General features: G+C 38.8%; 5 protein-coding genes across 6 annotated transcripts in view; 4 read left to right on the top strand and 1 right to left on the bottom strand.

Moving 5' to 3' along the window:
* The first annotated feature begins 792 nt into the window (after nucleotides 1-792).
* rplp2l (ribosomal protein, large P2, like) lies at nucleotides 793-3,141 on the top strand. Its single transcript, XM_017440957.2, has 5 exons — nucleotides 793-887; nucleotides 1,657-1,780; nucleotides 1,871-1,919; nucleotides 2,655-2,750; nucleotides 3,022-3,141. The coding sequence occupies exons 2-5, from the start codon at nucleotides 1,658-1,660 to the stop codon at nucleotides 3,099-3,101; spliced, it is 348 nt and encodes a 115-aa protein (XP_017296446.1). The 5' UTR covers nucleotides 793-887; nucleotide 1,657; the 3' UTR covers nucleotides 3,102-3,141.
* A 2,084-nt stretch (nucleotides 3,142-5,225) lies between these two features.
* Nucleotides 5,226-7,225, top strand: LOC108229810 (ferritin, heavy subunit). Its single transcript, XM_017405481.2, has 5 exons — nucleotides 5,226-5,487; nucleotides 5,900-6,005; nucleotides 6,213-6,359; nucleotides 6,582-6,707; nucleotides 6,859-7,225. Exons 2-5 carry the CDS (start codon nucleotides 5,904-5,906, stop codon nucleotides 7,012-7,014), a joined length of 531 nt encoding a protein of 176 aa, XP_017260970.1. The 5' UTR covers nucleotides 5,226-5,487; nucleotides 5,900-5,903; the 3' UTR covers nucleotides 7,015-7,225.
* A 2,539-nt stretch (nucleotides 7,226-9,764) lies between these two features.
* On the bottom strand, nucleotides 9,765-12,864 carry mcee (methylmalonyl CoA epimerase). The gene is made up of 3 exons (XM_017403909.1): nucleotides 12,798-12,864; nucleotides 11,549-11,889; nucleotides 9,765-10,522 (listed from the first exon to the last, which is right to left on the bottom strand). The coding sequence occupies exons 1-3, from the start codon at nucleotides 12,823-12,825 to the stop codon at nucleotides 10,370-10,372; spliced, it is 522 nt and encodes a 173-aa protein (XP_017259398.1). The 5' UTR covers nucleotides 12,826-12,864; the 3' UTR covers nucleotides 9,765-10,369.
* On the top strand, nucleotides 12,865-18,885 carry mphosph10 (M-phase phosphoprotein 10 (U3 small nucleolar ribonucleoprotein)). The gene is made up of 11 exons (XM_017403887.3): nucleotides 12,865-13,015; nucleotides 13,530-14,202; nucleotides 14,283-14,452; nucleotides 14,539-14,707; nucleotides 16,401-16,542; nucleotides 16,647-16,714; nucleotides 16,819-16,956; nucleotides 17,031-17,141; nucleotides 17,352-17,459; nucleotides 17,541-17,771; nucleotides 18,617-18,885. The coding sequence occupies exons 1-11, from the start codon at nucleotides 12,927-12,929 to the stop codon at nucleotides 18,764-18,766; spliced, it is 2,049 nt and encodes a 682-aa protein (XP_017259376.1). The 5' UTR covers nucleotides 12,865-12,926; the 3' UTR covers nucleotides 18,767-18,885.
* A 528-nt stretch (nucleotides 18,886-19,413) lies between these two features.
* ist1 (IST1 factor associated with ESCRT-III) overlaps nucleotides 19,414-23,422 on the top strand; it is a 7,743-nt gene continuing 3,734 nt past the window's right edge. The window contains exons 1-9 of one of the 2 annotated variants that reach the window (XM_017403903.3): nucleotides 19,414-19,539; nucleotides 20,080-20,193; nucleotides 20,293-20,473; nucleotides 20,548-20,635; nucleotides 20,732-20,815; nucleotides 20,924-21,034; nucleotides 21,131-21,325; nucleotides 21,814-21,915; nucleotides 22,998-23,004. In XM_017403903.3, the coding sequence (XP_017259392.1) occupies nucleotides 20,106-20,193; nucleotides 20,293-20,473; nucleotides 20,548-20,635; nucleotides 20,732-20,815; nucleotides 20,924-21,034; nucleotides 21,131-21,325; nucleotides 21,814-21,915; nucleotides 22,998-23,004 (856 nt within the window). In that variant the 5' untranslated portion in view covers nucleotides 19,414-19,539; nucleotides 20,080-20,105. Of the gene's footprint in view, nucleotides 19,540-20,079; nucleotides 20,194-20,292; nucleotides 20,474-20,547; nucleotides 20,636-20,731; nucleotides 20,816-20,923; nucleotides 21,035-21,130; nucleotides 21,326-21,813; nucleotides 21,916-22,958; nucleotides 23,005-23,422 lie in introns of both variants that reach the window. The other variant, XM_017403898.3, reaches the window with a different exon arrangement.

The raw sequence follows: 23,422 nt of genomic DNA, 5'->3' as shown, positions 1-23,422 counted from the left end.
CTATAGCTTGAAGCCTCGGCACAGCTGCGAGTTTCTCACAGTGCTGGCGCCATCCGCTGCAGACTGTCATGTGTTGACGGTTCACTTTATCTTTTCTGGCAACCAAAATCAATCATAACCTGGCACAAAGCACCAGGGCTGAAGAAGAAGAAGACGCAGGAGGCCAAACTGGACCTGGAGCCAAAACCAGCAGCAAAGGACAGATGAAATGTGTCCGCGATGACGCACACTATAACACACGTTAGTCTGGTACAAGAAGGGGAAGGTTTAAAGCCGACAAGATGCTGCTAATATCTACAGGTGAGTGGTTTTCTGTGCTACTAAAGCACACGATTTTAAAGGGGAAATAAGTTCTTAAAATTATAAACTACATACATAAGATAAAGATACTTAAAATAAAGGTTCCTTAATATTTATTTTGTGAAACATTTAAAGGTGCTCTAAAGGTTTTTCCTGCATACCATGTAAAACTACCTTCAGGGAATGAGTCCATGATGTTTTTTGAATGGTATTTTTGTTTAACCTTCAAGTTGTTCAGAGCAAGAGCCTAAAAAGGAAATGATGTCTGAGGACTTAATTTTTTAAGGGATATCAGTTTGAAACTGTTACTTAAAGAGAGGATAATTAATTTATATTCTTTACTAAAGCTATTCTTCCTAACATTTATAGTTTTACTTTAAATATATATATAAACTTCTTGTTTATAAAGGTGTTTTATTCAGTAGTTGTCAGACACACTCCGGTGCAGCAGGACAGCTGGAGGGTTTAATTTACTTTTTATCCTGTGCGAAGAAGAAGAAAGTTACTTCCGCTCATTTCCAGGTACGTCACTTCCTTTCTGTTCGAGCCAACCTCGAAGTGAACACGCGTTCTCCTGCCTCGCTCAAGTGAGTGTCTGTTTAAAAACAAAATTAAAGCATCAACCTTCAAAAAACAGTGCTGATGTCAAAAGTAAAACACTGAACTTCCAACCCCGACAGCTTAAAACATTAAAAGGCGCCATCTTGGCGAGAATTTTGTCTTTTACTGCTAGCTTAGACGCTTCTTGGTTAGCTGTTAGCCTAGCAGCGGGAGGGAAGAACACGCTGCTTCATGGGTAGAAAAACAAAAAGATTTCCCCCCGTTTCCACTTCTGAGTCGGGTTTATCACTGAGAATAAAAGGTGGATTAAAGCAGAGACATGTTTAGCTCTCAATAAGATGCCGGTGTCACTGAGATGTCGCTCATTCTCAGGAAATGAGCACCGATCTGTATGTAGGGTTTGAAAAATCCAATTTCTTATCATGAAAACACCTCGAAATGTATATTGGTAACAGTTGTGTCAAAGCTTCAGCTACTGTATGTGTAAGATTTCTAAAAAAATAATAAAAAACAGATTACAACTCGTATTACTGGAACAAAAATATAGCTTTTACAGATCACAAAATGATCTGTAAACACTTGATAAGCTATTAGTATAATAGGGTTTCAGCGTCTGCATTTCATTATTTAAAAGGGGTGTTTCTATAAAGTATCTGCCTGATATTTTTTAACAAATTTTATATAAATATGTACATATAAAATATAAATACGCAGCCACTTAATAATGGATTGTATCTATACATTGGTCTGGCGAGCTGTTTTATTCAGTCCTAAAAGATGAAATTTGTGTTACAGGATGCGTTACGTTGCTGCTTACCTGCTCACTGCCCTCGGTGGCAATGAAAGCCCTGAAGCCAAAGACCTGAAGAAGATCCTGGAGAGCGTTGGCATCGAGGCTGACGACACACGCATGACGAAGGTATGGAGCCGTCTGCTTTTTTTGTTTTTCAATGACGTGGCTGCAATTTCATCACCAGCAGATCTTGATGAGATTTCTTCTCTTTAATAGGTCATCTCTGAGCTTAAAGGCAAAAATGTGAATGAGGTGATTGCCAGCGGTAAGTTTGTCCCCTTTTTCTGTTTGTCATATGTTTGTGTTTAGTAGATGTTTAAATGGTGTTGCTGAAATCTTTTATGACTCTCTAGATTTAAGCAACTGCAAGTGACTTTTAACTCTGAAAGGCTTTATTTGAGTTTTATCTAAACTATTTTGTACCAGATTTGAAGGTCTAAACTCGGTTTTTAATGTTTGATTCTATAACAAGACCAAAACTTGTCCATGATATAGAAAAACTGTTAAAATGACTTTGAAAAAGTTTCGAAATGTGAATAAGTTAAACTCTTGTGGCTTGCTATAATAACAGTGACATGCAATCTTTTGTTTTAAAAGTTTGTAAACTGGATGAATCAAAAATTAATGGAACAATTAACACAGCCAGTTGTAAAATATATTTATAAGTTAGAACACATTTCTTTGGAAACACATAATGCTTGATTCTTTGGCTACAGTTAGCTGGCTTGAGGCTGATTCAGATGTCCTTTTATTTTTTTAATTATTAATAATTGTATTGTCACAGTTAACTAGAAAATTTTACCAAATTTCTTCTGACCTGAGCGTGTTGATTGATGCTCAGTTAGTTAAAATTATAAATTTAATTGTAAATCCAGTAAAACAGAGAATTTGCCGTGCTGCTGAATCATACCCCGTATTAAGTGTTTTTGACCTATCTCATTACTGCTGCGTGTCTCGACCATCAGATGTACTTCATCTCTGCCAACTCGTTTCTCCTCAGGTTACGGTAAACTGGCCAGCATGCCAGCAGGAGGCGCCGTAGCTGTTGCCAGCTCTGCAGGTGCTGGCTCAGGCGGAGCTGCAGCTCCTGCTGCAGGTGAGCATTTCAGCTTAGCACCTTGTTTGTCAGAATCAGTGACACTTGGCACAAAAAGTATATTTTCTAAACACACACTGGCATGTGTGTTGTGCTCCTTTAGAATGAAATGTTGCTGAGAAATATAAGTTAAATCTTACTGTCTGTAGAAAAAATGGTAATGACATTTTTGTGACATGTTCTTAAGGCATTTGTTCAGTGAGATTGTTGTAAAAATGTAATGAAGTATGTAATGTAAAACGATGCTGGAAGTGACTTGTCTGTTTTGTAGCTGCTGAGGAGAAGAAGGAAGAGAAGAAAGAAGAGTCTGAGGAGTCTGATGACGACATGGGATTCGGCCTCTTTGACTAAACTTTTTCATTTCATAAATAAAGTTTGTAAAAACTTTAAATTGTTGCTGCTGTTGCAGAATGTTTTTGTGAAGCGATGTTTATATCCCATAATCGAGTTGTGACGTGATTCTAACTCAGCCCAATACATCCCGTCAATTTAAAGGTTTGTGAAAGTCGATATCTGGATTATCTTAACAGTTGAATATCATATAAAACATCAGAGTCCAATACTTGCTTGTTATGACATGACTGAAAATTTCTGAGTTTAATTTGAAGTTTGAAGCTCAGTTGATGCATTTATTGCCTGTAAACTGGACATGGTTGACAAATTGGCAATATTTACTGTTTTAGTAGAGAGAAGGTATAGTATCTAAGAGTTCTTTTGTTCTGAACTCGTGTTCAGCCGTTTGCATGAGTCATGGTGATAACCACAGGTCTCGACACCAGACACCAACACCTGCATTATTTACAGGTGGAAATGGTCATGTTTCTGCTGACCTGCTGGTACTTTAGGAGCTGTGAGGAATGGAAAAATGTCACATGAATCGGTAAATTGTGCTGAATTAGACACTGGTTGCGTGACCTGTCGTAAGCTCATTTCTTACCGAAATGCAGTACTGGAAAGACCGTGGCTGAAAACACTTCCACGTATTTTAAATTTAGAAACACCCAAGTTTTCGGGACAAAGGATATAAAATATTTTGGGACCAATTGGAGACAAAGATGGGATTTACTTGTCAGTTATAAATTTATATTTTTTTATCAGAGTTGGAAAGAATTGTGAAACGTCTCACAAGTAACGTTGGATCGTAGTGTTTGTAACCAATAAAACCAGCTGATGCGTTTTATAAGCATAAAGAATCAGCGGTTCTAACAATTACTTACGGAAACATCGTAGTTGCACAACTAGTTTAGCGACTCTTCTGACTTTAGTTAACCTTTTCTTTCACTTCATCTGCGCACACTTGTGTTACCGTCGATACCCCACACTCTTGAGATTTCTGTACACCTGAGTGCTCTGATGTAACAAGATGGTAAACAACCATTATAAAATAATCTGTTGGGATTGCTGAACTGCTGTGAACTCTTACAGGAATGATATATTTCAATAGTAGAGTCTTGTGGGAGATGCTGCAGGGTCTTTGTACATATTAGTAAATCAGAAGTATTTAGGATGAGGTGGAATGTGCCCCTCTGTCAATTTATGTTAGAGTTAAATCTTCCATATTGAGTAAAGACGTCTTAAGACTTACAATTTAAAAACAGAATCATTTCTCAATATGACAACTAATCAGGTACGTGACTATAAACCTGTTACTTAATCTTCTTTTTAAATGTCATGGTAGGAAAACAAAAAAATCAGAAAGAGCTGAGTCATGTCACGTGTTCCTAGATGAGTCATGAAAGTCATTTATGTTGTAAAACCTGTTAGTTCCTGGCCTTGTCACAGACTTGAGACTTTGGGCTTTAAAAAAATCATTGTGGAATGCGTTTAATTGTAGTGGTCTACTACTAGAATGCAAAAAGTTATTAAATTGGATAGGTACAGAGGCACAATTTATCAAATTTTAGATAAATTGAGTGAAATAACATCAACATTAATGTGTTGAGTGCTTTATAAATTGTAACAAGGGAACTATAAACTATACATGAACAAAAATCATGTTAAGATACTTTTAGTTGATTATTTTAAAGGACTTCATTGAGATTGTATTTAAGTTTAATATAATTATAAAAGTCATAACTGAACATTCAGTGGAGTATTTCTTAACTGAGTTTTTTTGTTTTTAAATGTGTTTAATTTGTTTTTATAGCTACTGGACCTTTTCAATGTCCCTCTGGGATCAATAAAAGTAGCTAGTTAGCTACTTAGCTAGCTTTTGTTTTCACAAATTAAGGTAAAAAAAAAAAGTTGTGCCACAAAGGCTGAGTGCAGGTATACGTTTACTGTCAGACACCGCATTGTCAAATTTTTAGTTTAAGTCAACTTAAGCAAATAAACATATTTTATGTCAACGAGAATATCATTTTATTATCTTTTATTTATGGTGTTTTCTGAGAACCCAGGTCCACTTGGTTACAGCTAGGCTCCACCCTCTTCCGGAAGTGACGCACAGTCCGCTCGGCCTATATAAACCCAGGGTGCGGCGTAAACACTTACAGTTCATCCTTTCGTTAGCGGACAGTAAAGGTTACCTGCTTCAACAGTGCTTGAACGGCAACCTTTTTAACTGTCCAGGAAACACCGCGGGACCGAACCAGTCACGTCTTTAATTTAATTTCCATCGAGCAGCTTTGAGACATCGGTTAAGTTGAACTACAACTCGCTTAGCTCGAGCGCTAACTGATTTGCTAACCAACGCAGCCATCTCGAACATCGAAAACCAACTCTCCACCAAAATCAGGTAAGCAGATTTCCATCCGAGTTCTGAACTCTTCGTTTGTCTTTTGTTCCTCGGAGGTTTGGTTAAATTTGGTTGTGTTCTAGGTAACATTGTTTTTGTTCTTGTTGTTACACCCCTCCTCCGCTCATGTCGCCCTCCTTATTGTTGGCGCTCTCCAGGTCTTGCGCATTTGTTTTAAAGTTATTATCAGGACGAAGCCCGCATTTTAGGCGTGTCTAATAAGGTTATGAAAGTCTTGTTAGATAAACCAGCCGTAATGTTATGGTTTAAAGTTATTTCTGCTCTTTTTAAACGCTGTACCACGCACATTTCAATTAGCTACTCTATTTAATTGAGTACTTCTGTATGTAAAACTGCATTGTTCCAGTTCTCTCCAGCTTGCCCGCTAATCAACCAGGTGTCTGTCTTTCAGAATCATGACTTCCCAGGTGAGACAGAACTTCCACCAGGACTGCGAGGCCGCCATCAACAGGCAGATCAACCTGGAGCTGTATGCCTCCTATGTCTACCTGTCCATGGTGAGTTTCATTAGAGAAGTAAGCACATCTGGGGAGGGGGAAGCTGGCTATATAATACCTGTCGGTTTAAAAAGGGGAACTAGTTTTTTTATTGCCTTTTGTTACAAGAAGTACAACTAATGCAAATGTTGGTTAAGATTGGATTGTGAGGAAAGTTGCCAACTCCTAAACAAGATGTGAACTGGTCTCTACCTCGCACTTTTGCAGGCGTACTACTTCGACCGGGATGATGTGGCGCTCGCCAACTTCGCCAAGTACTTCCGGGATCAGTCACATGAGGAGCGCGAGCATGCTGAGAAGCTGATGAAACTGCAGAACAAGAGGGGAGGAAGGATCTTCCTGCAAGATGTCAAGGTATCAAACTTTAAAGATCAGTGTATGAAAGTGCTGGGTGAGCCTGAGAAGATAATGGGTGTGAGAGGGGGATGTGTTGCTTATCTCCTGTAACCACTCCCTGAAGGTCTGTAAAACGTTAAACTGTAAACCTGGTTACGTCTGATTAAAAGGCTTGAAATGAGGTTGACCCTCTTCCTCATGAAGCTGTCTCAAACTAATCCAACTGGTTTTGTCTTGCAGAAGCCAGACCGGGACGAGTGGGGCAGTGGCATTGAGGCTCTTGAATGTGCCCTGCAGCTCGAGAAGAGCGTGAACCAGTCTCTGCTGGACTGCCACAAGCTCTGCTCCACTCACAACGACCCACATGTAAGTGTTAAATAACTGGATAGATCTGGTCTTTGCACACTTAAAACAAGGGGTTTATCTGTACGTCAAACAGAATGGTTTAACGTGTTCAGCAGTTCAGTGAACTCTTCTAGTTGACCGAAGCTCTAAACTCTATGCTCTTTCCCTCCAGCTGTGCGACTTCATTGAGAATCACTACCTGGAAGAGCAGGTGAAGGCCATCAAGCAGCTGGGAGACTACATAACCAACCTGCGCCGCATGGGAGCTCCTAAGAACGGCATGGCTGAATATCTGTTCGACAAACACACTCTGGGTGAAAGCAGCTAAAATGGGTCCAGATCTGCAACAGCTTCATTATAATCTCCCTATTTTTCCAGAAACTAGCAAGCTAGTCAAAGTAATTGTACTCATGTCTGCTTTACACTTCTGTAAAATTAAAAGCTGTTGCATGAAAGTTTTCCATAAATGGCTTTGCTCATGTCATCTTTGTTTGTCAAGTAGTTGAAAGCTCAAATTAATAAAACCCTCTACGTTCTGACTTGTCTGGTCTTTGTTTTTAACTCTGGAATAAACTGATCCTGTTTCACTTCTCCTACCAGAGATGACTTCAGACGGTTAAAGAAAAGGGAACTGGTCAGTGTTTACAACTGAAACTGAAAAACCTTGGGGGGGGGGGGTTTCAGGCTCCAGTTAATGAGTGACTTGTATAATTACTGTTTTTCTAGTGCTTGAGGTGTCTTAAATGTACAGTGTGAGCCACAATAAGCACCCTGCTGCGACACAATCATCTGTAGCTCAAATGTCAGATTGTCCTGCTTCAGCAACCACTCAAGGTTGCAGCACAGCCAAATTTAAAAGCCTTGTAAAATGTTTATTGAATGCACAAGTCTTACTGAACTAAATCACTAAAATATTTATAAAACCTGGAAGTTAAACTGAACCATAATTATGGGGTTTTGGGCACAAATCTGTAACTAAACACTAAATTGTTTATGGCTCATCTACAAATTCAAATCTGCTTAATTCACTTTTTTGTATCAGATCAGTTTTATCAGATATGTCTGCTGGTGATGTTCCAATTTGAAACTTTTTTTCTTTCTCCAATTTGGTATACATTACAGATGGTTTAATGGCTCAAAGCATAACTAAATTTAACTAGTCTAAAAGAAATTGTATCTGGATAATGATTCTGGGTGCAGAGATTCAATGAACAGATTTCTGACCTTTTGCTTGCCACAGTTCAGTAAATTTGTGCTACGTTTTAAGCCTTGGGCTTTTACAAGTTTGACACAACAGCTGTCAGAACTGAAGTTAATTTAAAGGTTGAGGGTTTGATTTCCACATGGACCTGGGTTTTGTTCTGAAGATATTTCTCTAGGATGACTATGCAAGAGACCCAGTAAAGACCCTGTTGAACGGAGTCTTTCAGCTCACGATGCTGCCACTACTGTGCTTCAAAAGTGGTTCTAAGTTAAATGTCTCTTTGTGAGTAATTTTAAACGCCAGTAGGATCCATTTTGTTCACATTAAGGTATTTAAACATCTTGTTTTCATACTACTTTTTTTACATAGGTCTTTTTGGTGTTTTGGGTTTGATTTTCAGTTTCTGTACACAGTATTTTTGTTTATTTTTGGAGACATGTTGTCCTTGAGCTGGAACGTGACTCCTTACGATTCTTATTTGTGTGCTGCAGTCTGTGGTGATGAATGGGGAATTTATGGAAGGTTTCGGTCTCATGTCAAGCAAAAATGCAACTTTTCCCACTTTTAAAATCACTTTCGACCACCGCAGATGTCATTTATAATCAAACAAAACAACGATGCAGTTTCCTGGAATATTCCACAGAAGCTGCTGACACACAGGAAATGTGAGACAGTGAAATTTTGAGCTGCAGTCTGTAAACATCGATTGTTTTTGGAACAAGGACACAACTGTCGTCAGTATTCTGTAGAAGCTTGTTTTAATTCTTTAACAAAGCCTAATCTTGTTCACAAATTGAGCCAAGGACGTGTTTAAGAGTGCCCCATTACATGAAATACAAATTGACATCATACACACACATTTTTTCACCATTTCTCCAGCAAAGCTTCAGGGCATTTCTAAGTTAGCCAATAAAGCCTTTCACAGGAAATATATAAAATGTTTGTGAGTGAGCCTGCGTCATCAGTAATGCAGTTTTGCAATTTAATCTCTCCTGTTTCCCTGTTTTCTTGGTGGTTGCCGGACTTGGTTCCTTTTTCTATTTACATGCTTCTGCTTGGCTGAGTTGTGAATTATTATGAAATGTCATTCCATTATTCTGCTGATGGTTTAAAATGTAACCTTCCTTCATATGACCTTGGCCTTTTGAAAACTACCCCCCCACCCCAACATAACAAAACAAAAAACAATGTAATTCTTTGTTATCTGGATGTTCAAAAATCCCACTAAGAAGTCTTCAGTTGATCCAAAATGTTGCTGCCAGAGTTCTGATAAGAGTTAAATCAGATTTCTCCGGTTTTAGCTTCTTTCCATTGGCTCTCTGTCAAATTCAGAACAGAATTTAAAATCTTACTTCTAACATCCAAAGCTCTCAACAACCCAGCTCCATCTTATATTTATATATATTATAGTTTTTGACACATCTGGGGTTATTTTTGACAACCCTCTTTCATTTGACAAAGAAATAAATGTTTTTTCCAGCTGAGATTAAGTTCTGTCTGCTATTCAATGATTTTTAAAAAGTGATTCTCCCTATTTAAACCAGACTTTACTATAATACTAAGTTTTATTTTCATACTAGTCAGTTTCTGCTTAAAGAACATGCAAGTGAGACCACATTTAGCTGTTTTTTTTCTCTTTACCGTCTTTGCTCTTGTTTTTCAGTCACTTCAGACGCACTTATCTAATTGTGTTGTTTGTTTTTAAGTCATTAAATGTGCCTCCTTACCCCCCAGCTCCTACAGTCAGGTGAGCAGATGATCCTGGCTGCGCAGAAAAGCAGATTAAAGCGAAGATTAGATCAGGTTTTTACTGCAGCGTCACTTGAACAACAGAGAAACCCGAACTTTTAAATGATGACGTCACCAACACTGGACACGCTCAAGCCATTTAAAAATGTAATATTATTCTGTGGCACATACACCAGACTGAGATGTGTCTATTATATAGTAGCATAATCTTCTTTACTGTTTTGTTTGTATGGTTTTACCACTTGTTGTTTTACTTGTACAGGACTTTGATCAATAGTTGTTTGACTTGTCACGCCCTCTACTGGTAGCCTGACAACTAAATTATTTTGAGAGGGATTTGAATAACACTTACCTATCTGTAAAACTGATTGAATTATAGGCTAAAGTTACCCCCAAAGTTAATCAGTTTAAGAAGTTCAGATCAGTTTTAGTCAGATAATAAATAACAAGTGTTATATGACTGTAAAGAAACTGTAATACGACAACTATTATCTTATTATGTTAATAAAACTATGTATGAAATCATAGTACTGAAGTGTTTTTGTTGAAAAGTCACAAAACAATGATTTGCACCTTTTATGGAAACCGTCAAAACACACAGTGGACTATAATTAATTCAGACCAAAACAGGAAAGTCAGGACAAGTTTCCTGAACTGAGAAGTTAATGACTGTGATTATCAAAGTGTCTCTGGAGTTTACAGATGTTAATAAACAGCTTCCACGGTCCGTTCATGCTTCTTCCAGCTCCACCAGCACACCGTCACAGTCTTTAGGATGAAGAAACATGACGAGCTTCCCGTGAGCGCCTATCCGCGGTTCTTCTGACAGAGTTCTGATGTTCTTTGCTTTCAGGTCAGCCACGGCAGCATTAATGTCATCTACCTGCAAACGGGAAGGCAGATCTGTTAATCGTTAACTTTAACACAATCAGTCTGTCGCACACTTGACCCCACCGTACAGGAGAAATGCTCAAACTGTGCCCTGTGAGGAACTGTGGCAGGTTCTTAGCTGCGTTTGGAAAACCTTTAAAGAAAGTAATAACAGGATGCACAACTGATTAACTTTTATATTCCACTTCAATCGAGATGGCTGCCTCAGCCAAGTGACCCTAAGAAACACAGAAATGGCTATAAGGCAGACAATTTTACAGATATAGCTAAAATTTGATGTGGTAGTGGTTGAGCATTATCTCTAACACATACTTCAAGCACTACACAATGCTTAAAATTGTAACATTTACTGTTAGAGTCACCACTGGGTGGATTTTATTAAAACGCTCAGTCATTAACGTTTTGAGACAACCCCATTCAAGATGGCTGCCAGAGGCAGGTGGTAATTATAAACCCTGATCTCAAGTTTGATTCAAACAAAAAACAAATATCTATGTGTTCAAATATGACCAAATAAAACCAGGTTTTATTGCACTGAAAGATAACGAACATATTTTTATGGAGGTTGGTAAAATTTGAAGTAGGTTTCATATTTCTTTGTACTATCCTGATGTCAGAACTGTGTTTTTTAATTAAATATTTTATTTTGGTTATTGTCTTTGCAATTTTTGAAAACTCATTCGTAATATTTATTTGCCAAATCTGGGACATAAAGCAGAATAAAATCCTAACTGTAATTTTGAAAAGAACAAGGTTTACCTGTTTAAAATCTAAAATGATAAAGCATAAAAAACATTATGGACAACTCCCTTCAGATGTGTCAATGCTTCAAGGACTGAGTAGTTTTTCCTGTTTTGACAGATAAAGATGTCTGTGCTATAAATACAGCCTTCATTACAAACAAAAAGTCACCTGTTTTGACACGTGTCAATACTCTGTGTTGGTAGGTTTATATCATTTGTGATCAGAGGGTGAACATGTGTCACACAGCAATCTCTACACCAGCGGTTTTTCTCACCTCTATACAGATGTGGTGCAACCCTCCAGACTTGTTCTTCTGTAGGAAACCAGAGATGGGGCTCTTCTCCCCCAGAGGATGAAGCAGCTCCAGCTTAGTGTTGCCCAGCTGCACGAACACGGTGTAGACGCCGTGCTCCGGCAGGGGGACTCTGTCGCTCACCGTGGCACCGAGCACGTCCCGGTACAGAGCTGTGGCCTTCTCCATGTCGGGAACGGCGATGGCTATGTGGTTCAGTTTTCCCAGCTTCCACAAGGATCCAGGAACGCCCTGGTGAAGGGGTGCTGTCACTGAATGTGCCCTCAGGAGGGAGACGCGAGAACACCTGGAAATCCCTGCCACTGAAAAAGCAAATTAATATAATAGATGTAGCAACTAGATTGGTCTTAAAACTAGTGTTTTACATATGGTTTACTCTTTCTTTTAAGGTTAAACAATGTTTTCCTGTTTATAAATCTGCACCACTATTTTAATATGTATATTCTAGATGTATTTGGTATTAAAGGTACTTATTAGGGTACTTATGTGACTGGATGCCAACTACCGTGTGTGTTTGTTTACCTATGGAAACAGCTGAAGTGACGGAATAAAAGTTACATTTAACTACCATATTTGTTTATCTACACAGTCTATGACCAGCCTAATGTGGGTCAGTCACATAACTCAAGCTTCTACATGGTTTCTGGCACAATCTGCTTTGTTTACATTGAGTGCCTACCTGCATTTCAGAATTGCATTCAATATATCAACTGGAGCAAACTCTTTCAACTTGCACCATTTGATCTAGATCTGGATACCCTTTTTATGTTTGATTTCATAATTTCCAATGCGTACCTTTAATATTTTACACAAACTTCCTGATATTTAGAAAGAAGTTGGAAACTGCAGACTATTATAAAACAAGGTTGTGCGTTTGGATAAATATTTGGACCATCTTAGGAAATGTATGAATTACATCGTTGTTAAGTGTTTGGTGTTAAGCAGCTTACATTTCGGGTGTTTTGAAAGGTTACTGCTAATATCAGGTAAAGTAAAAATGTAATCCTACGCGCATTCGTTCGCTATAATCTCGTTACTTAAACCAAAAACGCAAGAAGTACACTGAGCATAGCTTTGATTAACAACACTGAAGACATGTTTAAATTTCAATGATGACTCGGAAAACAACCATATTTATATATGAGAAGTCAGAATACATTACGAAAAAAGCGTAAATGTTACAGATATACATTTGTTTACGTAAACCAACCTGCAACCTTTAGCACAACGGACGCCATGTTTTTTTTTACGTCGGAACTAAACTGGGGCAGCGGACGAGTTTCTGCTCGAGCCTGTTTACGCGCGACACACAAAGACAGCTTCACATGTGTGGGGAAACATGGCTAATAATGGAGATGTGTTCAGCCTGTTGGAGGACTGTGTCAAGATAATAAATGATAACACAGCGCAGCCAGAGAACTTTTTAAGGCAAGTGTTCTTGTGTTTTTATTTATTTTTTATATTTGTAAAGGAGAGGTTTAGCTAGCTAACTATCGGCTAAAGCTAACGTTAGCAATGAGTAAAAAATGCTACAAAGTGTTAAAGGAGTGGTTTAAAAGGATAAATTTTATTTACTGTTGTATTTTTATTTGCTTCCTGCTTAATAATTAAGAAGCTAGATGTGGTTTCAACTTCAACTTTAAATATTTTCGACAGCAATGAATGGTAGGAAATACCTGGAGTACAGTTTTATTGGAGTTTGTCAACATTGATGTGTCGATGCGTCCAAAATTGTCTCCAAACAGGTCGAACAAGAGTGCTGCAGAGTTGTATCATATCTTATATTTTGAAGTGACATTTAAGTAAGAGATTATCTCTGTGCAAACATTTGATTCTAAATGTGAGCATAAAAGATGAAGATTGCAGAACTCCGATGAAACAAACTTTGCCTCTAACAGTACATCACTTCTGCTATACTGATTGTCTGGTTTCAACATTTCAGCCTTCAAGATGAAGTTGCAGCAGACTTTACTTCCCTCACCAAGACGCTGTATGACCTCCACAAATCTCAGGAGCCTGCAGGTTGTAAAAGCAGCCCATTGGCTCAGCTGGTTGTGGACGACTTCGACGAGGAGCAGATTTGGCAGGAGCTGGAGCTACAGAATGAAGCTGTACTGAAACATTTTAAAAATGCCATTGATGGGGCTTTGGCAGACCAGACCTTAACATTGCTGTCAGAGGAGGAGGAGGACGAGGAAGAGGAAGAAGAAGAAGTTGAGGAGGATGAAGGGGAAGAAGAAGTGACCTATGATGAAAAGGCAATTAAACCTCCACCTAGACTGAAAAAGAAAAATGCTCTGGAAGCAGAAGACAGGTCAGAGGGAGACTCAGAGGGTGACTCTGATTTGAATTTTGATGTGGACGCTCTTGAGAAACGAGAGAAGCAGAAGAAGGGAAATGCAAGGACGGGTTCCAAAACAAAACTGATTCCCTCTGAGGTTGATGATAAGTTCTTCAAACTGTCCGAGATGGAGTCGTTTCTTGATGAAATGGACAAGCGAGAAGGAAAGGAAGACGAAGATGAAGACGATGTTGACTACTTTCAGGACCTGCCTTCTGATGAGGACAGTGATCTTGACTTAGAGCAAATAATGTCCTCGAAAAAGAAACAAACGGTATGAGTTTTATCTCAGCTGACTTTGTGTCATGATGGGACAGAAAAGGAAAATCTAATATTTTTTGTTTATTTCAACAGGAAAAGAGTTCCAGAAATCTCAAGTACAAGGACTTTTTTGATGCTGTGGATAGAGAACCAGCTAAAGGTGATGAGCAGTCAGATGGAGAGGGTGAAAGCCAGGAAGAAGATTATGAAGAAATGGATGATGAAGATGATGATTATGATGGTGAAGAAGAGGGCGATGATGAGTAAGTGTGATCAGAGATATGTAACCTTTCTAATCATCTGTGGAAGAAGTATGTTTGGTGAATTCCTGCTTGTTTGTGTTTGTCAGGGACGAACAGGGAAGTGGATCTAAAACACATTGTAAGAAAGTGACCTTTAACCTCTCGGGGGATGAAGAAAGCGAGGGAGAGGATATGGAAGAGATCTTTGGAGGAAAAGCTCCACAGAACACAGAAAATTCAGAATTAAAATCTTCATTTGAGAAACGACAAGAGAAGGTAATTTACTTTTTAATCAGATGTTGCTCGTTTATTTTGCTACTCTTTTTTTTTTTTACCTTTCTGTCGTATGAGAGTTGAAATGATAAAAATCAAGTAAAATGAATGCTCTGGTCAGGAATCATGGAGTCAATGAAACAGAGCAACATTTTTTGATATTCTGTGATGAGAAATGGTGAGTAAAAGCCGGTCTGTCTCTCAGTAGAGCCATCTTTAATTATGAATACCAGATGCTTTCCAGAGAATGTGAGGAATAGTTTCTCTGCAGCTTTTCTTCACTCATGCATTCCCAGCAGGAGATTCAGTGGAAGAGACGAGGTCTACGGAGGATTATGGTACACCATTAATGCACTTAAACGAGACAGATCCTTCTGGATCTTATTGATCGAGGCAGAAAGTGGGAGAGGGAGCAAACGCTGTAGTCAGACTTTGCACAGTGAGCGTCTGCGCCACCGAACGAGCTGCGGAGGTGTCCAGCAGAAAGAAAATGTTACAGTTTAAAGTAGAGCTAACTTCAGATTTTTCAACCCTTTGATTGTAGTTGTGTTCATCAACTGTTAAATTAGAGATGTGCCTGTAAAAACCTCCAAAGCGAGGCGTCCAGGTCTCCTAATGAAATGCCCAAAACACTTTAACTGACTAACCCTAATCCCCGGAGGACGGAGCTCCTCACCTTAACTCTAAGGCTGAGGCTGACCACCTTACAGACGGAGCTCATTTTAGCTGCTTGTATCCAGAATCTTGGTCTTTTGATCATGATCCAAACCTCATGACCACGGGGACATGAGGTTTGGATCATGACGATTGGAGCTTAGATGGACCAGTATATCAAGAGCTTTGCCTTTCGACTTTTTCACCACAACAGACTGAAGCTACGCCCTCATTACTACAGACGAAGCCCCAATCCATCGATCCATCTTGTTAAGACGCTTCAGACTAAGACTCATCACCGACGGTTGAGAACCACTGCCTCAGACTGAGACAGGACTTTTTTCTTGATAATTGAACATATGCCGACCAGATTGAAGGATTGTAACGACCATCAGGAGGGAAAGTTATTTGTTTATGAGTTGAATAGCTCTTAAAATGAATAGTCCTACACTGTGTATAAGCCTGAAACTCTGCACCTTTCAGTTTAAAACTGAAAGGTGATGACGCACCTCATCTCAGATGAGACGCAAAATATCTTCAAGAAACAAAAAGGAAGTTCAAATTTCTTTGATTCGGCTTGCTATGATAACCCTTTCTCTTTGATGACTGAGAATCTACATGAACAGATTTCAAACTTCATGTCCTCCATTTTATTTTCATAAAGAGGGATAAAGTTTATTTTCATCCATGTTTTATTTTGTCTTAGTGAGTTTAACTGTGGTCAAATCTAATTATTTATTATCAGTATGAGTTACTAGATGTTGTAAATTACTTGAGATCTGTCAGTGACTAAATGGCAGTTTACATTTTATTTTAAGCACAACATTTTGGCTTTTTGGTTTCTTTTGTTAAGAAAATTTGATAAATTAAACTTCCTTAGGAGCTACTAAATAAATGTGTTTGAAGAGTAGTTTAAATCAACAAATTTGATTCTCAAAGGGAACTTTCTGTGTATTGAGCATTAAAAGCTCCCACCAATTCAAAGCTCTGACCGCGTGGATTTTAGTTCACCAACAGCAACCGTTGATGTTCCACCTTGCAGATGTTGCAGAAGATCAGCGATCTGGAGAAGGCAGCTCTGGAAAAGAAGTCGTGGCAGCTGTCGGGCGAGGTGACGGCGCAGACCCGTCCGGAGAACAGCATGCTGGAGGAGGATGTGGAGTTTGAGCAGGCGTCGAGGACGGGTGAGGGAACGTTTAGAACAGTTTTGTTTTGTCATTTAATGTTGCAGTTTATCGCAAGAACGTGTTTCTGTGAGCTGTTCGATTTTAATGGTCTTGTTTTTCAGCCCCGGCCGTCACCGAGGAAACCACACTACAGCTTGAAGACATCATCAAACAGAGAATCAAAGACCAGGTTAGTCACGGTAACTTGTTTCAATTTCTTTGGAAAGAACAAGATGTTCTTTTATTACTGTAACATTGAGCAGTATTTTTTTGTTTTTCTTTTTCTTCTTTAAGGCTTTTGATGATGTGGTCCGCAAAGAGAAGCCCAAAGAGGAGGTGTTCGAGTACAAAAAGAGGCTAACTTTGGACCACGAGAAGAGCAAACAGAGTCTGGCAGAAATCTACGAGCAAGAATACATCAAACAGACTCAGGTTTGACTTCTGTCTTTTTTATTTTACTCTAATTGAGACAAACTGTAACATCCTGGTTGTTTTTCTTCATCCAGCAAAATACTGAGGAGGAGGAGAACCCGGCCCACGTAGAAATTCAGAAACTGATGGATCAGCTCTTCCTGAAGTTGGACGCTCTGTCGAACTTCCACTTCACACCAAAACCGGTGAGCTTCTTTCTGCTTTAGCTACCTAAAACTAAGAAATAGAAATGCAGAATTTATTATATTATAGATTAATGAGCTTTTAATAAACCTTTTAGACATGTTTAACTTCATTAACATCGTTTCATTAAGCTTGTTGTGTGTAAACAGAGCAGAGGAATAAAAAACAAATGTTATAAATGTTAAAATTAATCTTTTTTTCCTCCTGAATAGCCTGTTCCTGAGGTCAAAGTGGTTTCTAACTTACCGTCTATTACCATGGAGGAAGTGGCTCCAGTCAGCACAAGTGATGCGACGCTGCTCGCACCAGAAGAAATCAAGGTCGGCTGCCAACACACTGACTAACATTTACTGCAGTATTTATTTACAGCCTGCTTAAGAAGTTTCCTTTTTTTCCTAAAGGAGAAGAACAAAGCAGGAGATATTCTGGGTGATACTGAGAAGACGGCGACTGACAAGAAGCGTGAGAGGCGTCACAAAAAGAAAGTGAAGCATCTGAAGATCAAGGAGAAAGAAAAGAGACAAAAGCTCAAAGAGGCCAGCAGAGCCGGAGAGAACAGAAAGGTTTCCAAGGCTGAGGTCACAGAAAACCTGAAGAAACTCACCAAAGGAGGCAAAGCCACGATACTCAAGGTTGGGTGTTTTTATTCCAGCATTCACTCTATTTTCCTGTTGTTTTTTTTCGCAATCTAGCTACTTCTGCACACTAGAATGTTCAGCTCACGGAGGAGATGGGTGCTATGATTTTGTTTTTGTCAAAATATTAAACTGGATTAAATATTCTCCCCATAGAAAAAACATTGGGATCCTCCAAAAACATTGTTCTATCTGCTTCAACGTTCTGGCTCTATTTTCATTTAATTTTCTTTTGCTACTTTTACTTTCTTTAGCTACCATTCTGCTACTTTCAGCTTTTAGCTAGCCTTTTGCTTCTTTTAGAGTTTAGCTAAGCTTTTGCTACTTTTAGTTAGCATTTAGCTACTTTTAGCCTTTATCTACTATGTTGCTTTTTTTAAAAACTTTTCTGACTCAGATTCAGCTTTTTTAGCAGATTTTAGTAAAGTCGTTCAGCTCTCAGTAGGTCTGGATTAACCCACTCAGAGTTATCGTAGTTTTTAATATGAACACTGTGACCAAATCCTGCACTCAGAAGAACGAATCCTTGTGTTTATATTTCTCATATTTTGAGGTATTTTGTGTATTTATGTAAAGTTCTACTGAATCCTACTGTTCAAGGGCATGGTGTTAATTTTATATTTCACTACAAAATCACAGTTCTGCATCCTGAATCAGTTCACTTTTTACCTGCGTGTCACAAACCGGGTCATCTATTTTTAGCTTTTGTGTTTTTAGTCTAGTCACTTTCCTGTCTGAACACACCTCGCCTGATGATGCTACGATAAACTCTACGTTACCTCTTGGATAACTCGGCTCCTCCTGAAATGACTCACCCGCCACGTTACTCCTTTTCTTTTCAGGACGAGGGGAAAGACAAATCTCTGCGGTCCTCTCAGGCCTTCTTCTCTCAGCTGCAGGATCAGGTCAAGAGTCAGATCAAAAGTGCGAAGGACCAGTCCTCAAAGAAGAAGAAACAAAAAGCCTTTTCTGCCACCAAACTTAAGTTGTAAGGACTGCAGTGGTCTGTTGGTGATGACCAGTGTGTCGTTGTATAGGTTCTTTTTTTAAATAAAACTAAAAATATGTGAAAAATGTTTCCATTTACATTAAACTGAATCAAGTTCCCAAATATGTTGGTGTTTCTTCTTTTATTAAAACAGAATCAACTCCAAAAAATAATATTCATTACATGTGAAAACGCATAAATGTTTTCTAAATCTAAGAAACATTGCACATGTCTTGTTTATCCTGCAGCAGAGCGATGAACAAATCATGGTTTCCTGTGAAAGTCTCCAAACTAACGTCAAAGTGACAAATACAGGAGTTTAACATAAACATGTTACTTGTTTAACTTTTAGAGGCTTTATTATAACATGAGGTCCTAGAGATAAGTTCTTATAAAACATTTAAATGAAACATTTTCATTCAGATTTCATCTTCATGAATATGTAAAGCAGGAAGACAAACAAAACTCAGGAAGAAAATTGTATTTAAGTACTCTGTTATAAAAGTACCTTTGAAACTGTTAAAGAACCTGGGAAAGGTTTTGTTTGCTGTATAATATTAAATATATATAATGACATTTTACAAGTCATTGTTGGCCTTTTTTTCCATTGAACCTTTTGTGGACTCAGGTCACGCATGCGCATGACTCGACTCTAAGCCCCGCCCCCTGCTAAAGTCTCCATGATGTCATGTCAGCTCTTTACGGAAGTGAATCAGGCGACGAAACACGGACCGAAACCCAAATAAGTTGGCGTCTAAGGTTGATTGCTACCCAGTGGTGAGTCTTTGTCTCTTTATTTACTGTCGGTGTCTTTAAAATGACTCAGTTCTTGTAAAATATGAAAAAATAAATAATGCTTCTGATCAGTTTGTTTTGTTTTGATAGCTTTTAGCCTTAGCTCGGAAGCTAACACAGCAGAGAACCAGTAACCAACTAATGACCAGCTAACAGTTTGAAATGTCAGTACGGGCACAGAGTTCTAAAACATACATCTGTGTAACATTATGACTAATCAAAGAAAAGTAAAAGAAAGCACAACAGGGGAGTTGTTAACGTTAATGTCGTGTTTTCTCTTGTTAGCAGCAAGCTAACGTTTGCAGTTGCGATTTTATTGATGCGTAGTTTCAGCTGTCAGGCTGATTCCGTGTTTTGTTTGATTTCCGCTGTTTACATGCGTGTTTGATTTGTTTGGGGAGGTAAAACTGTGATGTCACTTTGTTACAATGGGTTGGTCATGCTCACATGATAAGGTGAGTCACTCTGGACCACATGTTTCCGTGTAGATTCTGGTCTTCTCACACTGTCCTGTGTCCACAGACCGTCTGTCAATCGTCATCATCATCATGCTCGGAGGAGGATTCAAAGCAGAGAGGCTCAGAGTCAACCTCCGGCTGGTCATAAACCGACTCAAACTCCTTGAGAAAAAGAAGAGTGAGTCCAGCTTTTAATCTTTGAGAGTTGTAGTTGTGATTTAATGTGTTGTTCCAGTACTGACAGTTTCTTTCACATCTTCGCAAATTTGAAATGAAGCTGAGCTCGCTCAAAAGGCAAGGAAGGAGATCGCAGATTACCTGTCATCAGGTAAGGATGAGCGGGCCCGGATCCGAGTTGAGCACATCATCAGAGAGGACTATCTGGTTGAGGCCATGGAGATCCTTGAGCTTTACTGTGACCTGTTGTTAACTCGCTTTGGCCTTATTCAGTCCATGAAGTGAGTACCGAGACAAACCTGTGGATCAGCGTGCGTCTGTCACAGTTCTCACCCATTTCTCTTTCGCCTGGCAGGGAACTTGATCCAGGTTTGCAGGAGGCAGTGTCCACGCTCATCTGGGCAGCGCCTCGTCTCCAGTCGGAGGTTTCTGAGCTGAAAATTGTTAGTTCTGCTTCAGTATAACAGCTGACAGTATTGCCATCAGATTTAGTCCTGTAAGGCCATTCCTAATTTTTTTTTTTGCTCTTTGTTTTTCAGGTATCAGATCAACTGTGTGCAAAATATAGCAAGGAGTACGGAAAGCTGTGCAGGACAAACCAAATTGGCACAGTCAATGATAGGGTAGGCAATATTTTTCCGCTGACTGCCCAGATGCATCTTTAGGAATGTATATACTTTTTGTCTAGAAACTTGCAGTGCCGTCTGATTGGATGTCTGATATATTTACAGCTGATGCACAAACTGAGCGTGGAGGCTCCTCCCAAGATTTTAGTCGAGCGCTACCTGATAGAGATCGCCAAGAACTATAACGTGCCCTACGAACCCGACGCCGTGGTCCACGTAGGTTTTAGGATACCGTCTCCTTTAAGTATTGAAGAATGGCGTTGTGCGTTTTGTTAAATTACCGACACATTGTCCTCTCTTGTCTCCTTACAGCCCGAAGTGTGTCCTGGAATGGAGGCTGACCTGATTGATGTGAATGCTGACAGGAAGAATGGAGGAGGAGGAGGAGGTGGAGGTGGAGGTTTCAGTGCTCCTCCTGCTTCTGCTATGCCCATGGCCATGCCCATGCCTATGCCCATGCCTATGCCTATGTCAACACCTTTCAACTATCCACCTCCTAAAGGAGCTGTAAGGGATTCTTTTTATTCTGTTACTAATCATTTTTTCATGATTTATTTTGTTGAAAAAGATTTTGCAGCACAATGACTTGGTTTAAATTTTTGCTTGTAGTAAATATGATCATATTGACCCATAAAAGATAAATTCTGTTACTGTTAAAATTAGTAAGTCCTCAGATGTGTTTAGTAATATGTTTACATTAAACATTCTTTTTTTAAAACAAAAATCAGAGCTACCAGCACATTCCAACAAAGGGGAATATTTTTTTTTGCGCTCAAAGTATTTAAAAATGATTTTTATAAAGCTTAAATGCAATATTTTTGAAAGAAAAAAGTGTATGTCGCACCTGTTGATATCCCTGTAGTTGTAATTATAGCACCCTAAACACAATATTTAGTTTGGTAATAGTTTTATTCCTTCAGCTGTATAGAAAGAAGGGGATGCAACATTTTCAGTGACAGAAAAATAAAAAAAAACATGTTTTAATTTTCCTCCAGGAACCCTTTAACACTCCAGTTGGAACCTACAACAGCTTCCCGCATCCCATGGGAGGAGGGCAGCCCCCTGAGCTGCCCACTTCTCCCCCCACATACGAGTCTGTAAGTGACTGAGCCCCTCTCGTCCATGAATCCCCCCCCTCCCTTCGCTCCTTCCTGTCCCAACAGATGGACAGACGGACAGGGCAGGGCATCACTCAGGGAAGCACAGTTTATTCGGCTTGCTTGCAGTTTTGCCTGCCTTCCACACTTTTACATCACATCTGAGAGTGTACCTGCTTTATCCAGATGAATGTACCATCAGGTTAATATATATATATTTGGCACAATCTTTATAACTTTAACTGTTCACTCATATTTATTCAAGTTAAGTGACTGGAATGGGATTGAAGTGATTCCTCAGCCTTATAAACTCACAACATGTGGTTAAATGAGCTCTAATAAGCATCAACAACAAGAAAAGGTCACCAGAGAAACAACATGAAATGACTAAATCTACTATTTGGTGTGTTTAGAAGAAAATGGGCATTACACAAAAGGCCTGGATGATTATAGATGATCACATTCACATATTTCAGCCAAATGAAGACCTCTCACCAGCAGATAAACATATAATTATCCAAGTGTAGCAGAAAGAGTTGACTTACGCAAAAACAAGTGATTTTAATTCTTTAATAAGCCTCAAGATTAAAAGCCTAGATCAGAATTAGCTAAAAATGTCTAACAGTTTGCATTTTTGACTTAGAGCAGCTAAAACAGAAAAAGACACAAATAACCGAAAACAGCTGCAGGACAGAAAACTCTGGTGATGTCAGATGTTTTATCTGAAAACATTTAAAAGTGAACAGAGCCAAATGTATAAAAATTGTGTCAATATGCAGATATCCTCTGAATTAACTGAAGGGAAATGCCTAATTTGAACTAACCGTGAGGCAATTAATGTTCTGAGCATGACTAAAAGGCTTTTGAACAACACCTAAAAACTGCTGAAGGTTACTCTCTGCTCTCTGCACGTCTGATTTTTCTGTTTGTCTTTACTTTTGCTTTAACACTTGCATTTATTTTGTCTTTGTCAATACTAACAAACGCAGTTTTACCTCGGTATAAAAGTGGTATGATCTGTAAGACATTTTCTTGTGTTTCAGATTGATGAACTGAATGAAAATCCTTCTGTTCCTTCCCAGGCTGTAGGTGAGTCCGGCCTTAAACTAGATCTGCTGTTAAAGGATTAAACGAATGAAAGATTTGGGTTAAATATGAACTAAATCAATAGAAATGATCACCTGGCAACAGAGGTGGAAGGTGATCATGTTTTTGCTCTTGTGTGTGTTTCTGTTTATACAATTAGCAAAATATCTCTTGAACCACTGGACGGATTTTAATGATTTTTTTTAGGAAATAATCATTGGATGCTCACCTACAGGCTGCCACAGATAATCAACCTTGTCTTACACTAGAATGACTACAGGTGCTGGCTGGTCATAAAATTAGAATATCATGAAAAAGTAGATTGATTTCAGTAATTCCATTTAAAAAGTGAAACTTGTATATTATATTCATACATTACATACAAACTCATATATTTCAAATGTTTATTTCGTTTAATTTT

Source organism: Kryptolebias marmoratus, linkage group LG15 (genome assembly GCF_001649575.2).
Source record: "Kryptolebias marmoratus isolate JLee-2015 linkage group LG15, ASM164957v2, whole genome shotgun sequence".
In the NCBI taxonomy this organism is placed as follows: Eukaryota; Metazoa; Chordata; class Actinopteri; order Cyprinodontiformes; family Rivulidae; genus Kryptolebias; species Kryptolebias marmoratus.
Note: the sequence above shows the minus strand (reverse complement) of the source record. Positions and strands in the feature narration are given on the sequence as shown.

Excerpts from the sequence above, each read along its gene's own strand:
- rplp2l (XM_017440957.2), top strand. The coding sequence starts at position 1,658 with ATGCGTTACGTTGCTGCTTACCTGCTCACTGCCCTCGGTGGCAATGAA. Across the intron at positions 1,781-1,870 it reads ACGACACACGCATGACGAAG|GTCATCTCTGAGCTTAAAGG; the intron begins GTATGGAGCCGT and ends TCTCTTTAATAG. Across the intron at positions 1,920-2,654 it reads GAATGAGGTGATTGCCAGCG|GTTACGGTAAACTGGCCAGC; the intron begins GTAAGTTTGTCC and ends GTTTCTCCTCAG.
- LOC108229810 (XM_017405481.2), top strand. The coding sequence starts at position 5,904 with ATGACTTCCCAGGTGAGACAGAACTTCCACCAGGACTGCGAGGCCGCC. Across the intron at positions 6,006-6,212 it reads CCTATGTCTACCTGTCCATG|GCGTACTACTTCGACCGGGA; the intron begins GTGAGTTTCATT and ends GCACTTTTGCAG. Across the intron at positions 6,708-6,858 it reads CCACTCACAACGACCCACAT|CTGTGCGACTTCATTGAGAA; the intron begins GTAAGTGTTAAA and ends CTTTCCCTCCAG.
- mcee (XM_017403909.1), bottom strand. The coding sequence starts at position 12,825 with ATGGCGTCCGTTGTGCTAAAGGTTGCAG. Across the intron at positions 11,890-12,797 it reads CGTTGTGCTAAAGGTTGCAG|TGGCAGGGATTTCCAGGTGT; the intron begins GTTGGTTTACGT and ends TTGCTTTTTCAG. Across the intron at positions 10,523-11,548 it reads TGCACCACATCTGTATAGAG|GTAGATGACATTAATGCTGC; the intron begins GTGAGAAAAACC and ends TCCCGTTTGCAG.
- mphosph10 (XM_017403887.3), top strand. The coding sequence starts at position 12,927 with ATGGCTAATAATGGAGATGTGTTCAGCCTGTTGGAGGACTGTGTCAAG. Across the intron at positions 14,453-14,538 it reads GAAGAAGAGGGCGATGATGA|GGACGAACAGGGAAGTGGAT; the intron begins GTAAGTGTGATC and ends TGTGTTTGTCAG. Across the intron at positions 17,772-18,616 it reads GCAAAGCCACGATACTCAAG|GACGAGGGGAAAGACAAATC; the intron begins GTTGGGTGTTTT and ends TTTTCTTTTCAG.